Source organism: Rhinichthys klamathensis, unplaced genomic scaffold, assembly GCF_029890125.1.
Source record: "Rhinichthys klamathensis goyatoka isolate OS25496 unplaced genomic scaffold, OSU_Roscu_1.1 h1tg000247l_1, whole genome shotgun sequence".
NCBI lineage: Eukaryota > Metazoa > Chordata > Actinopteri > Cypriniformes > Leuciscidae > Rhinichthys > Rhinichthys klamathensis.
In genome coordinates, this window is record NW_026606769.1 from 945585 (window position 1) to 961562 (window position 15978).

A 15978-nucleotide genomic window follows, 5' to 3' on the forward strand; every position below is an offset into this window, starting at 1 on the left:
TCTTCTGAAGCCTGGATCTCTGAGATGTGCCAAGTGGTTGCAGTGGGCTGTTTCCCTTTCTGTGGTTTCCAGAGTACGAGGGGCTCCCGGTTCAATGTCTGTAGGACAAAGTGCATCCTAGGCAGGCGCCCCTGATTTTATAAACTCATGTTAGTTCAATCCCAAACGCCTTGGGATACCACCACCCTATCAACGACTGCTGTCTTTAAGATAAAAATTTCCTAAAAATATATCTTTAGTCCATTGTAAAATAAAAAGGGGACAAACACAAGCAGGAAAATGGCACATTTTGCCATTATGGCAAGCCGTGCATGTGGTGTTGGTTTTAGTGAGTGACTGACAGCTCCATTGTCTTTCAAAAAAAGAAAAGGAAAAAGAGTTTCATAAATATATCTTCCTTGTGTTCACGATGTTTGAAATTAGTCAATGTGCACATTTACTGTCAAATTTCCATTGACATTTTCTTTACAATTTTTCTTTACAGCTTTTATTCACTCTCATTCAGTCTGGCTGAGGAACAAAAAATGGAAATAAAAAAAATAAAAAAAATCTTTTCTGCAAGTCATCTTTTGTACAAAAAAAAAAAAAAAAAAAAAAAGAGTAATTTTTCACTTCTTATTTTAGGAGGCTTCCACGCAGCCGAATGTGAGCTGGGGGTCTATATGAGGGGTTCGGGGGGCAGCGGGTGCTGGATCTGCTGTGGTTGGAGGGGAGGAGGGAGTTGCAGGGCCATCAGAGACTCCAAACCGTGACCGTGTGGAGGAGGAGTCCCCTCAGCGCTGGAGGGCTCTGTGATGTCACCACCATAGAAGAAATACTGGCACTGCTGGATGAAGGACTCGATGACGGACTGGTTGAGTTTGGTGGTGGAAAGCGTATCCTTGTTCTCAAAATCAGGCCTCATGAGCGTAGGCCAGAAACAGATGGAGAGATTGTCGGCCGTCATCAACGTGGTCTTACTTTGCTGACTTACCCTGGTGGAGAAAGGACATTACAAATTACAAAATATATTTTCATAATGTTACAATAAAAATCTGGAAATCAACCTCTTTAAAAATAAAGATCACTGGGATAAATGATTTATTAACAGGACATTAACAAACATTAATAAAGAGGGGGAAGCCGAAGCTTTACCTGTTGAGGTGAGTGATGACGTATTTGAAAACTTCATAGTTCACAGGAGGAAATTTTCTCACGATTTCCTTAAGCACCTGCAGTCTTTCGTAATGATCTACGATTTCTAGAAAAATACACATTTAACAAACTCATTAGAGAAGGGAGGAAATATTGTGGAATGAAATGTCACAGATTTTGAAATAGTTATGACACAAACTCCTTCCTGTTAGGGTTTATTTTGTCATAATAACTAGCTATTTGTACATTAACCCGCTTATTAATTCCTAAATAAATGAACAAATAAAGACCTGATTTAAGTTATGTGAGAAAGAATTTCTGAGACACATAATACTAGCAATATTTGTAAATTACAAGGACGCATTATATAATCGGTACCATATTGATTATTAGATCATTAATTGTACAGAATTTCTCGTTTTTATGTTTATTTATATTTACCTTGTCATCTGATGCCCACTTAAAGTTGATCTTTGTAAACACTAGTAATTTAATAACACTGATAAATGAAATCTATAGTGAACTTTAAAACAAATATTCATTTTTCATACTGTACATTATAATGGTGTGATGCATAACTTCACTTGTAGCATTTAAAATGACTGATTTTAGTGTTTAGTGTTTTATTTTTAAAACACAGACGTGCTTTGTCACCTATAAGTATTGGATTATCGTTATCGGTCAAAATTTTAAGTATCTGTGCATCCTTATATATTATCCCCAATTTTTAACCGCAAATTGACCTATCAGAATCAAGCATTCAGAGAGATGTGCAATCAGTGGACAAAATTATGTTTAACAAGGACTGAACATGGAAAACCAAGAAGCACATAAGAAACCACTGTATTGTGCATATTTTGTATTGTGTATCTTTTGTATTATGTACACTGTATATTAATTGTATTTTGATTATTTTATGTACATGTCATGTCTTGAAAAGTGGGTAACGCTTCCTTTTACAGTACTGTACTTACAGTGTACTTACCTAGAAAGTACTGGCTAATATAAGGTAAGTACATGGGTTAGGGGTAGGTTCAGGGTTAGTACCTAGTTATTACCCAGTAATTGTAATTACTATAATAAGTACATAGTATGTACATGGGTAACAGGACTGTAAAAGGAAGCGTTGCCGAAAAGTGCACGGTCTGTGTCTAGAGTATGTACCAAAGACTTTCACCCACTGCTACACTTCTGTGTGTTGGTGGTGTGACAAAGGAGATTTGATTTGAACCATCATTTTTGAAACATCATCAAAAAGAGATTTCGCGATAAGATGCAATGAGCTGCAATTGCCTGGCCGAGAATATGTGAAGGGAGGGAAAAGATAAAGATGAAATATCAGTAAGTTCGTAGAGAACTGCATCCCAGCTAGGGGTGTGCGATATCACGGTTTTTGATCGTGGACGATTAAAATGTCTCCACGATCTGCTTTTGAAGAAATATCGTAGTATCGTGCATTTTATCAGTTGCAGTTCTGGCGCCGAGCTCCGTCTCAACATACATCAAATGTTAACGCAGAGGAACGGGACACTGCAGTTCACAGAAGTTCATTATTTGCATGTGCTTTAAAGCCTTGCTGGTTAAACATGTAATTCACGTGCTGATGCGCTGTTCTGACGTGTGCTTTCTGAGCGCATACACCCGAAGCACACGGGCACTAAAAGCCTGTCTAACAGCGTCTGTTTACTGGACTACGTTATAAGTTATCTTTCGAGTCTTATTGCGCTAATATTGTCAAATACACACAAGGTTTACATAAACAAAGTTGGTTATGTCTAAAGTGAAAGCAAACAGGAAAAAAATGAGAGAAAATCTGCTTGTCAAATGCGTGTATATTAGACGCGTCGCGTGCAGCTGCGACAGTAGCCAGTTAGTAAACAAGCTGCCTCTTGTCCTTAAAGAGATAGTTCACCCAAAAATAAAAATTCTGTCATTATTTACTCACTCTAATGTTGTTCCAAACCTGTATTAATTTCTTTCTTCTGTTAAAAATTAAAGTTATTTGGAAGAATGTGGCTTACCAAACAGTTGCTGGTCCCCATTGACTTCCATAGTAAGAAAACATATACTATGGAAGTCACTGGAGTACAGCAACTGCTTGGTTAGCCACATTCTTCCAAATAACTTTTATTTTCAACAGAAGAAAGAAACTTACTCGGGTTTAAAACAACTTGAGAGAGTAAATGATGACAATTAAAATGTTTGGGAGAACTATCCCTTTAATGTTAATAAAACAACAAAACACAAAGAGGAAATCACTCACTGCTCTTGACTGAGAACTTTAGTAGTAGCTTTAATAATAATCAATGTATAATTTATACAGTGAAGTCTATGTTGTGTTTTATTTTCGTATTTGTTCATTTAGCCTAATTACTTTCTTCAATGCTACTGTTAAATACCCCTACTGTAGCTGAAAAAATAAAGTACTGTTTATTTCATTTGTATATTAAGTTGTGTATGCTTAATATGTATCTTTGTTCCTAATTCTTAATAACAAAGAAAATAATGATAAAGATATTTATTTTCACCACTTTGCCCTAAATGTCTGCCATTCTTTTTTCTTTTGTTACCTATAAGGTTTTTTTTTTTTTAAATAGGGACATTAGTTTGGCTGTAATGCTCAGTCACTTGCAAAATAGTAAAACCAACATGAAAAAGAATCGTGATAAAATCGTTAATCGTGATTTTCCTGAAAAAAATCGTGATATGATATTTTTGCCATATCGCCCACCCCTAATCCCAGCACTTAACGTCATCTATCTACAGCAGTGTGGATCAGAATTAATGAGGAGTACGTCACAGGGGCCCTGGATTAGATTCAGCACTGAAGCATCAAAAGGAAATGCAGATGCATTTAAATGACTTCTCAGCTACCTTGGGCTGGGATTAGACGGTGTGGTGATGGGATTAATATTGAACGTAGTTGAAAGCAGAAACCGGGCGCACAAAGGATAGAAAAAAAAACTCGACCGTTGAAATGGTGAAATAGCACGAGCAGGTCTCTACTTGTACTCATAGTTGTAGCAGACACACTTCCTGTCTTTCTTGTAGCCGCAACCTGTGCTGATGCGACAGGTGAATGCTGTTTTACTGAACCCAGCCTCGACACACTGCCGCACACCTGCAGCTTGTGAAGACTAATGTATGAATGAGAGGCTGAGGTCAGACACATGATCACAGGTGGAGTCAACTGCAGGTTGACGCTTACACTGGCAATAAAATAAAGTGCTAACCCAGATCTTCAGCTACAATCTTCTCAATCCTTACATGAAAACTTGTCCAATTACTTTTACCTGGACCTGCTAAAACACTTAATGAATAATGAAAATAATCTAATTTAAAAAATGTATTAGTCAGCTAGTCTGTTTCAAACTGTGGGTAAACAGTTGTATTTTGTTTTATAAAATTGTAATCTTTCATATTTCAAGTCTTTTTTTGTCCAAATGATGTATAGCATTTCCAAAATTAGAACATTTTTATTTGTTTTTTTAAATATACACTACTATTCACAACTTTGGGGTCAGTAAGTGCTTTTTTTTTTTTAAAGAGCTTAAGGAAGGCCACATTAAATTGATCATGTGAAAGTCAAGTTATTTATACTATTTAAAATAAATGCTGTTTTTTTTTTTATCTTCATCTTCTCATCAGCCTGTAATGTTTCACAGTTTCCACAACCATATTAACGGTTTTCAACATTGATAAATGCTTCTTGTGCACCAAATCAGCATATTAGAATGATTTCTGAAGACTTTGAGTTATGGCTGCTGAAAATTCAGCTTTGCCATCACAGGAATAATAAAATATTATACCAGACACTGCGTAAAAAGTTGGTGTGAAGATTACAGCAATTATTTTATTAATGTTGGTAAATCACATAGAATTTGTATGAACAGGCCTTTAAACTTATTTTTAAAAAGCCGAACACTACCAATGTACCATGTTTTTATGACCAAATCACAAAAGAAAAACACACTTTATTACTTAAGGCTTAATAAAGCATGACACTGAATGCTACACAACAGTCAGTTTTAATGAACGTTTTGAAACAATATGTAACTAGTAAAATTAAACCGTTTTAAAGCAGTCCGCTACCACAAACCTCAGACAAAAAAGGAAGCGATGGAGAAATGTGTAGATACTTACTGGCTGCTTCCACCAGCTCTGGATGGAGAGAGTACGGTATGAGGGGGTCAGGGAGGTCGGCAAAGAAGGCCTTTAGGGCCCCAGCCACAGCGTTCACGGCTACATCCATCACTATCAGGTCAACGCTGTGGTCTGAGAGAAGAATGAAAATAGTGTGAGCTTGTGGAAGAATCCAACTGCCTTTATCAGTATTGGTAAAGCCACTAAAATAGATTTAACTGGATTGAGCAGAATAGAAGGAAAACTATGGGGGAAAATAAATAGGAAAGAGAGGATAGGGAGGAGAAAGAGAAGCTGTAAGAGCTGGGTTTAAGGTGAAATGACAGCTGTCAGATTAGATCTCTTCGCAAAGGCACTGAATGAACACAAGAAGGGGTAAAAAGCACCCAATTCACTGTATCGTGAGGATGCAGAAGAGAAAAAGAGAGGAAGACTAATGGCTCCGGGCCAGTGGGCAGACTGATGCTTATAGTGGCTCTTTTGGGCAAACGATGGCTCACTGAATGAATAATGTGGTCACTCGGCTGAATATATTCAACCCAGTTCACCAGCCATGACTAGTGTTTGATTTGAAAGATATATGAAAACAACAGTGGATTTAATTTGGCCACAAAATAACATAAACCTATTTCCTGTAATAGCGACCAGTATGATGGTATTTACACGTGATAGCGATAGAGCAACAGCAGTGCAAATATAGTAAATGTGGAAATACATCACAGAACTCGAAATGAGGAAGAACTTAAAGGTTTTGCTAAGCACAGCAAAAAAAATTTGGGGGGCTTTTACCATTTTGATGCCCTTGTTTTTAACTCAAGTGTTACATAACATGCTAATAGCTGCTTGTGCACGGATGCCAGACTTCATTTGTTATGAATAATCTTATCATTTGGTTCCTGTCCATCAAGTTCCAAAAAAAAAAGAGATGGAAGTAAAAGATTGCATTCACTGCATTATCTACAATAGTCACGGTTATTTAATATATAAGCCTTTTTTTTTTTTTTTTTTTTGCAGAATAACTACATTATGATGTAAACCGTTTCTGTGAAATAACATTACTCAGTGCACTGAATACATTTTGGTCATACCACCCACCGCTAGCCTGTGACTGCCTCAATATATCATCAGCGTAGTGACAATTTAATTCTGAGGTTTAAAAAAGAGAATATAACAGATCACTTTAATGTGTCACAAGGAGATTTAAGCTAAAAATGTCCCGCATAAGCGAATAACGAGTGCGAATCACAGCTTGATGGAGGCCTGCAGGCACCAAGCCATTCAGAAGCCACAAATGTCAAGTTTGTTTTTACAGGAATGGTTCATTTACAGTGTGACAGATCATAATTGTGTAATTCAGGACCTGTTTCTCATCATTCATGCTGCTGAATGTTGGTGAGAGTTCACTAGTTTGAAAGTTAGAAGTTAGAACTTATAAGTAAATATTTCAATACAATAAGTCTTGGGTGTAATGCATCACTAAGTAATTAATTACTGTAATTTAATTACTTTTTCCTCGAAAAAGTAAGAGACGACTTCATTTTTCTATCATTTAATTAGTTACTTCTGATGTAATTGTATTACGTAAATGTATAGACTATACAATAATTATAAACCAATAACATAAAAATTTTACGTCTAATGCTAAATGTATGTATTAAATGTAACCTTCTCCCTTTAAATACTTTGGTCAGTTCAAGAAAAAAAGATGTATACTATTATGTATTTATTTGAAAGCAGTTTCATGTCTATCGTTGTATTGTTCAACTGGTCAAGGTTGATTTGCGATTTAAAAAGTAATTATTAATAAGTAACGCAATACTTTTTAGAGAGAGTAATTAGTACAGTAATCAGGTTACACTGTTGAAGATAGAATTAGTAGCTAGAAATTAATTACTTTTTTTTAGATTAACTTACCCAAAATATAATAATAATAATAAAAAATATACATACATATACACACACGCTTATTTTATATATATATATATATATATATATACACACACACATACATACATATACATACATACATACAACTTTTCACGCAACTTATCAATAAACAAAATACATAATTTTATATAAAATTATAATGAATATATTGCAAATTAAAATGAAGTAAACAACTGACTGAAACACGAGATTTCCACTCAGTGTGAAGCGGGCAAGATCAAATATATAAATGAACCCTTCAAAAACTGGAGTTTATCAGGGACACTTATCCAATTTGTGAAATGTCTTCCAACATGTGTCCTAGTCGCATGCCATCAAACACCTGCAATTGAAGCCTAATTTCCCGCAGAGCCCAGTTAAAATCAGTACGTACCCTGGTCGAATTGTTTCTGAATGTTGTCTTGATCCGTCTTGTTTCCACTCACTCGATAAAGGCCCTCTGTGGTGAGACCTGCAAATTAAGAGCAACACTTCATTAAAATCAATCCAGCAAAGGTTGTGCGACAAAACCTCAGTGGAACAAAGCAGTTAGTGTTCTAAAAAACAGCTAAGACTTGAAGCAACCATATAAAAGGATGCAAAAATGAATGACATGGGTGTCAGTTGCACAGTTTCTTATTAAATATGGAGTGAATACAAATGAAGAAACACTGTGGAACAAACAGTAAAGGATGACACTTCACAAGTTAAGGTACAATAAGTCCATGTTTTCAACAGAAAATGGTGCTATGAAACAAAATGCATCTTTACGGTGATCCTTTGTTATTTTATTCCAAGGACAAGTTGATTTCTTAAATTATTTTTATTTATTTTTTACATTTTTGGATGCAAACAATTAATTCAGGTATTTTTATCTATTTATTTATTTCAGAGAATGACAACAATTCAACAAAAGTTTAGTTTAGTTGATTATTTGTGGATATTTTTCAAAATAAATTATTATTTAGATCATCTGCTTTTCATAGCTTGAACTGTAGGAAACTTTATAAATGAACATATAACAAATCATTAAAAACATAATTATAAAATAATTGACAAATAATAAATAAAACTTTAATTATTTTATACATAATAAATCATTTAAAAAAAACAAATCACATAAAAAAATTTTTTTTTAATTAAAGCCCCTTCTACAAGGCCCTGAATTATCATTTCAATCATTGTATTATCAATATATAAGCCCAATACAATATAGGCCTAGTAGTTTTACTTCAAGATTGAGATAACCCTGCTAGCCCGAGCAGCTTCCAGCTAAAGATTTGAATATGACTAGTTGTATTTCTGCTTTTGTTATTCTTAGCACAAGGCTTCTGTATTCATCCGAGTGCTTAATACGTTCTATAGTTATAGTACACTATATGGATATTCTTGTCAGTTACCGGTAAGAAAGTGTCTGCCAAAACTCTACATGTTTGTCTCACATCCGTGGAAATGCTGTCATTACAGAGGTGTAAATCTTCCACAGAAAACCAAATATTACAGAGCAGCACTAGACCCACAGCCTTCCCATATCACAGAACAGCTCTTTTCCAGCAACCTTTGCTCAAATATTTAAAATCATGCACTCAACCCAGTAAACTGGGCCACTCCAGATGGATAAGTGGACATACGAGCGGATCTCACCGAGAGAAAAGTAGGCCAGAAATGCAGATAATGCAGCAGAATTCAACCCACAGTTCCCCGTTCCCTGACCGATAACGCTGCGAGTATCTCTTTATTTTCATTACGTCTAATCTACTGAAGCCCGTTTATTAATCTAAAGATAGCTCTGTGAAGCCATGACCTTGTGCAGCTCTGCAGTGCTTCGGAGCACTGATGCAAAACACAGGGCCCCCACAGTCACTCTCAAAGCCTTGTGGGCTGCTAACTGCTACAAGTCAAAACCACTGTGCATTCTTGAGATGCTCCCACATGTCAGAGCCGGTTCTTCCTCCAGAGCTGTGGGAGGCTACACAGAGGAGCCTGCCTCTTAACTCACCACAGTGTTGTTAAGGAAAAGGGCAGGTGTGTAGTGTCGAATGTGGGTTGTTTTACTGAATCACCCGTTTCCCTCAAACAGGTCAAAAGAATTTAACTTTAGAAAAATCTTGAGACAAGCCTTTTTTTAAATCTCTACTGGACATGGTTGATGGAGTTTAGGGCTGAGCAATCTAGTTGAATAGAATATTTAAAAAGATTTTTGCTGATTCCGAGTCACCTGTGAGTATAAAGGCGTGGTGTGTTTAAGTTTTAATTGTCTTACAAAGAGTTACCACTTGTGTGTGAGTATCATTACATTTTTGGTGAGGTTACCATGCAACGGCGTGGGTTTGGATCCAGCCCTTTTTGTCAGTCCTGTCACATGTGAGAGCGTGAGCTCTGGCCTGGTGGTGTTATGCCCAGCCTGACACTGTGAACAGAGTGTGAGCTCACTTACAAGTCCAGGAACACCGAGACTAATCGCACTGTATAATATCAAAGTCAAAACCTTGAAGGAGTTCGCACATACCGAACTGTCAGCCTGCACGGGAACGCGTCAGCTTACTATTTCAGATAGCGGATAAAGCCCAGTACACACAAACAGACAGTAAATACAGCTTTAGCCACTCAGGTTTCTAAGAATAACTTGACGTATAGTATAAACATGCTTAAAAAGGTCGAAATCACTTAAAATTTTACTCATCTTACAGTGCGGTATAGTCTTGTCGGAAACTCTCAATCACACCAGCTCGGATTACTTGATTTTACTCAGGCAACTGTAAAAGATATAAAATGGCAAGTGGAAATATTGGTTTAATTGAGCCATATATGTTTGAACTAGAAACTGATTCCGAAGAAGAAGAGGACGAGAGAATTATACAGGGTCGTCTACAAGTCAATGTATCATAATGGTACTAATGCATTTTATGTATCTCTCTCTACAATGTCGGACACATAATGGTAATTGACATTATTAGCCTTTGGCTTGACTACATTATTAAACAGCTAATAATATGTCGCTAATGTTATACTAGCATTTCTCAACGGGGGGCCCCCCATGGAGCATTCGGTGAACATTGGGGGAGCGCTGGAAGCAATATCTTTGGAAGGGGGGGTGTTGAGGTGTCCTTGGGGTGAGTTTGTCATATATGCCAAAGATTTATGAGATGAAACTAGTAGTAACTACTTGCAAAAGAAAATGGTCTGCAACATTCTAACACTGTCTGCACCGGCGTGTCCTTGGACACATCAAAGCAAACGCTTCAAATGCATTTGTCCTGTTATCAAAAGCGCAAGCATGCGGATCGAGTGGCGCGCATCCAGTGTAGACAGAATCACTGATAATAAAGGCTTCTATGTGGGTTCTTTTAAATAAAGAAGTGTACTGACCCCAAACATTTGAATGGTAGTGTAAGTATAATAATAGGCCTAATAATCAGTGATTAATTTCAAGACAACTAGACAACATTTTATTTGGCGTTAAGGGACCTAGATAATGGGTAGGGTCCTGTTCGCCATCGCAGAGTCAGACAATCAGCATCCTAATGATAGGAAAAGCCCTGCCCCACACATTGAAGGGATTGTTTACATGATTAATGTGACAGTAGGGAATGGGAGGTTTTTGAGACTATCTTTGGTGCACTGCAGTTTAGTTAGTTAGAAAGTGAGAAAATACTCGGCAATAGTGTTGATTGATAAATCTGCACATGGTTTTTCTTAAAGTTTATTAAAACCAACACAAAGACATAAACATTTAAAAAATAATAATTTTCACTACAGGGGGTCTTCTTATTTTATGTAAAAAAAAGTGCATCACTATCTTGCTCTGACCAAAGTGATTCGAATACACCAGGCGTCTTAAATCAGGACTTCCTAACTTCATCAATAAGAGCTTCCAAGAGGACTTGAACACACCAATAATCACAGCGACAAACAGTTGCTAGTAGGGCTCAATTACAAAAATTCCTCGAGGCAAAAACTCTGCCTCGAAGCCTCGTTAAATTCCTATGACGCGCACTATACGCGCAGGGATCACACCACAGCGCGTGATACATTTTTAATTTAGTTGGCGCGATGGCGGAGATTAAAGATGTCCATAAATGCCAGAGAGAGAATGTCTAAAGTTTGGGATCATTACAAACTTAAAAAGGAAGAGAACAAGGTGCAATGTGTCTACTGCAAAGTAGACCTGGCATACCACAACAGTACGACTTCAATGATTCAGCATCTGAACCGAAAACATCCACTCCATGCTGTTTCACCAAGCGTCGCTGAAACAAGGTAACGTAGCTAAGCTTATACATTGATGTTCACTGATTTTAATCCCATACTGTATTTGTAGCAATGTCGTGATGCGGTTTGACTAGATATGATGTTTAGCTTTGATGTTTTTAAGTAGTAAACAAATTCAAGTTCAATTGCAAGAGAGTATAGCCTAAAAAAACTCACTCACTCACTCACTCACTCACTCACTCACTCACTCACTCACTCACTCACTCACTCACTCACTCACTCACTCACTCACTCACTCACTCACTCACTCACTCACTCACTCACTCACTCACTCACTCACTCACTCACTCACTCACTCACTCACTCACGTCTGATTCTTATTTATAATTGTTTTATTTACATTTTTTATATAAATTGTATACATTGTGTACCTGTTTGGCTTGATATTTTATATTCATTTATTTTTGTTCTCAGGTGGGTAATTTGCAGAAGGTACAATCCTTTTTTTGTAATGTTGTATTAAGACAAAACTAAGGCCAAATGGCCTTTACTATTTAAGTTTGTATTCATAGTTTTACATGTTTTACAGTAAGTTGCCTTAACTGTATTGTAATATAATTGTTGGCACTGGCACTTATAAACACTAAATGGGTAAAAATTCCAATAAATAGGCTTAGTTTTGGAGCCAAATGTTGGAGTTGGAATAAATACCTGTTTTGTTTGAGAAAAGCCAAATGTTTGATCATTTTACAGCCACATCATTTTTGTTATGCATTATTTGTTTTGGTTGTTTAAAAACACAAAACAAAATGTATCTGATTAATCGATCGATTAAGTGCTAGATTAATCGATTACAAAAAGAATCGATAGCTGCAGCCATAGTTGCTAGGCATAAAAAGTCAAATCAGTCAGCATACAGACTCTGTGTAGCGTGTCAGTAATTTCAGACGTGATGATCTTATTTAGTCAAATGCTGTAAGGAAGGTCAATGTCAAAAGTGTGGTGAAAACAGTAACAGGAAGTCGTACTAAGGGAAGTGATCTTAATTTGGATGCACATCTATTGTCCCCTCTAAGCCCTTCCCATCCACCGCTGGACTTTATCTGCACCTCCACATCATCAGATTACCATCACGCTCAACCTCAGAGGCAACAAAAGGCCACCGTGATACAGGAAATCACACGCCTTACCGCAACATAGGAAATGTCAAAATAGAGCTCATATGCAAAAACAGACCATAAATCAAATCAGGCACTCATATAAAACCCAGAAATCACAAAATAACAGATTTATCAGTCTGGCTTTAGTAGTTCTCCTTCAGTCGATATGATTTCAAATCTGAAAATGTGAGATGACATTCAAAAAAGGTGAGCGTGGTAATGAAAACCTGCCATTATGAGCACTGCTGTGCTGTTTCATCTCCTGATGGAGGGTTTACAGATCAGAAGGAAGACAATATCACACAAAAAGTGCACGTGATCACCTGTCAATGTCAGATGCTTCATTAGGGGAACTAAAATGACAGGTCGTTCATGAGTATTAGCATTAAGACACAATGTAAGCGTGTGACTCAACAAGGATGAGATAAGTTGTAACTTTATGCAAATGAGCATCGTTGCAAAGCGACGGCTAACACTAGATCACAACAGTGACCGCTGGAAAAGTTTATAGAAGTATTTGCCTAAACCAAGACCAACCAGCTCTGAAACGAATCTCATTACTTTTATTGCTTCAAAAACAAAGTTTTAAACCAAGCCCATGAGGAAATACACATGATGTAATTAGAATAAATGCGCATAAATCATTATTTTATTCTAATACTAAAATATATTTGTATATTTCAGTTTATTGCAACATAGTAAAATATATACACTACAGATCAAAAGATTGGGGATTTTTTTTTGTTTCTGAACGTTTTTGAAGTCTCTTATATGATCACTAAGGCTCCATTTATTTGATCAGTAAAATACAGATTTCAAATACAGTAAAAACAGTAATATTGCAAAATATTATTACAATACTATTTTCTGCTTTAATATATTTTAAAATGTAATTTATTCCAGTGATAGCAAAGCCAAAAGAACAGCATTCATTCTTTACGGTCACTTTTTCATCTTTTCTGAATAAAAGTATTAATTTCTTCTTTTAAACTTTAAGTACAAGTTGTTTGAGACTGCTGGGAGACTTCAATTACATCATTCTCAATACTTCATGCTGAGCCTCTTTTTTTTTTTTGCCATGATTTTCGTTTCTATGGCAACAGCAACTTCTCTCATTGGTGGATCCAAGGTGCTGTGTGCTTCAGGATTGTGGGTAGCGTCATATTTTAATACTTTACTATGAAGTTAAAAATGACAAAACAACAAAATAAACCTATATTAGTGATACACATCTATTTCTCCATGGAGAAAGTGAATGAAATATTTACGTCAGGAACCCGAATGCTGCGCTCTATAGAAGTGAAGAAAGGAGCCCACATCATCCATCTGTTGTGAGATACTGTAGATGAGTGTGGGAAAGAAGTTAATGTTTCTGTGAGTGAATAACATTAATATTCAGAAGCAAGAAAACAGATTTGTCAAAATACAATGGTATCTTATTTTAACTGGTAGTACATCTTATTTGTGATTGCAGCGACCTCCAGAGATAAAATTGCTGTCAACGGTGATGCTTTAGGCTGGACTCTAGAGCATAATGGCAAATGTCATGCATTGTATTCCCATGCTGCCACAATGACTTGAAGAGGTCGTACAAAAATAAAGGGCAAAGCTCAGGGTTACAGCTTCTGTAAATGCTATATAGCGCATGTCTGTGCGAAATCAATGTTCTTGCTTCAGAGCTGGGACGAACGTCACACCGGAACTGCAACATTTTCACTCTAATGCTGTCATCAAATCCTTTCTGAAAAGGGCGTGCCTGTACAGGAACACACCAGGGATGGGCCGCTATCAAAAGATTCATTCCTCCACACAGAGGCCTGTGTAAACCCAACAAAGAGTATTCCCAAGGTGCTGCTTTGATCCATTTTATACGCTACACCTTTTCTTGAGAATTGTATCTTGTATCTTATCTTATTATTCTGAAATGTAATGTTTGAGGAGCTTAAAGGGAATCTGTTGTAACATCAAATGTTTGATGTCTCTTCCTTTCAGGTACCCAGACTGCACCTGTTCTGCAGCACCCAGACTAGCACAGCTTGTGTGAAATTATTTTACATAAATATAGATTTTTACATCTGTGTTGAAACACTTAAGCTCTGTTTAAAAGGTTGGCTGCATATTTATTCCTTTAAGACACATTCTCCTGGCTAAAATTTGAGGGAGCACTGCTGCACGAATCCTTCTTGGATTCCTAACCCAGAATGCACTGTGACAAGATGATAAAGTAGAAAAGATTATTAAAAAGTAATAATAATAAAAAAATTCACCATAGCAGATAAGAAAAATGTTGATTACAAAGATATTCAACTCAATACCACAAAGTATTAATACAAATATACATTAATAGAATAAATACAACAAATGTAATATATATAGGTTCCATTCAAATTTGGATGCTAATTTAGAAGGATGCTGCCTATGTAGGCAGTAAGGAACAAAGTGGCTCACTACGTTTTGGAACAGAGCTAGTGTGTTGGCAGGAATTGAGAGTGATTTCCGATGCATCTTTCCAGTATGAGCGATTACCCATAACCCAAAACCATTCAAATGAAGGGAAATGATTACATGGAAGATCTTGTGCATCTGGTGCTGATGCTAAACCATTATACACAATCACTTGACACCATCTGCTTAATTATTCTGTCATAACGCCCACCCCTATGGTGGAGTTTAAGACCAAATATCAGGGTCTACAAATAGACATGGAGGGAAAGTGCTTTTCTAAACCAACCTCCATCCGTCACCGCAGAAGCCTGGTGAAGAAATGCTCCATAAGATACAGCATGATTGTGTTAGCGGGGGGCAAACGTGAGTTTCAAAGCTATTGCCTCAGCATTCCACTAACACACGATAATAAATCAGCAGAGGGGGAAGCGTCGACTCACATGCTCATTCCACAGGAAATCGGTTTAAAAATATACCAACCCTCATTAACCTTATTCCTCACAGGGTTTCAATATACTTAACAAGGTTTAGGAAATAAACTCAGGTCAGGGTTGATCTTGCAACGTGAGACGTGAAGCCTCAAATGCCAACATTAGTGTCACTTAGACACTCCGCAAACAAAAGCCTCTCTGGAAATCAAACCTTGCAGAATGTAGAGGGGGGCAGAATCTGAGTCAGGTCATCAATTTCCACACTACTGTGATAATAATTGCCTCTGCAGCTCTTGGTGCCTATAAATCAAAGCGGCAGATGTGAAGGAAAATATCAAAGCGTATCAGCTCTCCTTTTATTGATTTCCAAATCCATGCAAGAAAAAAAAAACATGTTGACAATGTCCCTTTATTAAATGGATAGTTCACCCAAACATTAATATTCTGTCATCACTTACTCATCCTAATGCGGTTTCAAACGATTATGACTCTATTTGTCCAAGTTCTAAAGAACAAGCTGGGTGCGG

At 36.8% G+C, this 15978-nt stretch overlaps 1 protein-coding gene across 1 annotated transcript in view; it reads right to left on the reverse strand.

Moving 5' to 3' along the window:
* Nucleotides 1-582: 582 nt before the first annotated feature.
* Nucleotides 583-15978, reverse strand: part of arhgap5 (Rho GTPase activating protein 5) — a 40237-nt gene continuing 24841 nt past the window's right edge. Inside the window, exons 4-7 of the mRNA XM_056266314.1 lie at nucleotides 7598-7675; nucleotides 5278-5409; nucleotides 1135-1240; nucleotides 583-974 (exon numbers count right to left, since the gene is read on the reverse strand). Of these exons, the coding sequence (XP_056122289.1) occupies nucleotides 659-974; nucleotides 1135-1240; nucleotides 5278-5409; nucleotides 7598-7675 (632 nt within the window). The 3' untranslated portion in view covers nucleotides 583-658. The remainder of the gene's footprint in view (nucleotides 975-1134; nucleotides 1241-5277; nucleotides 5410-7597; nucleotides 7676-15978) is intronic.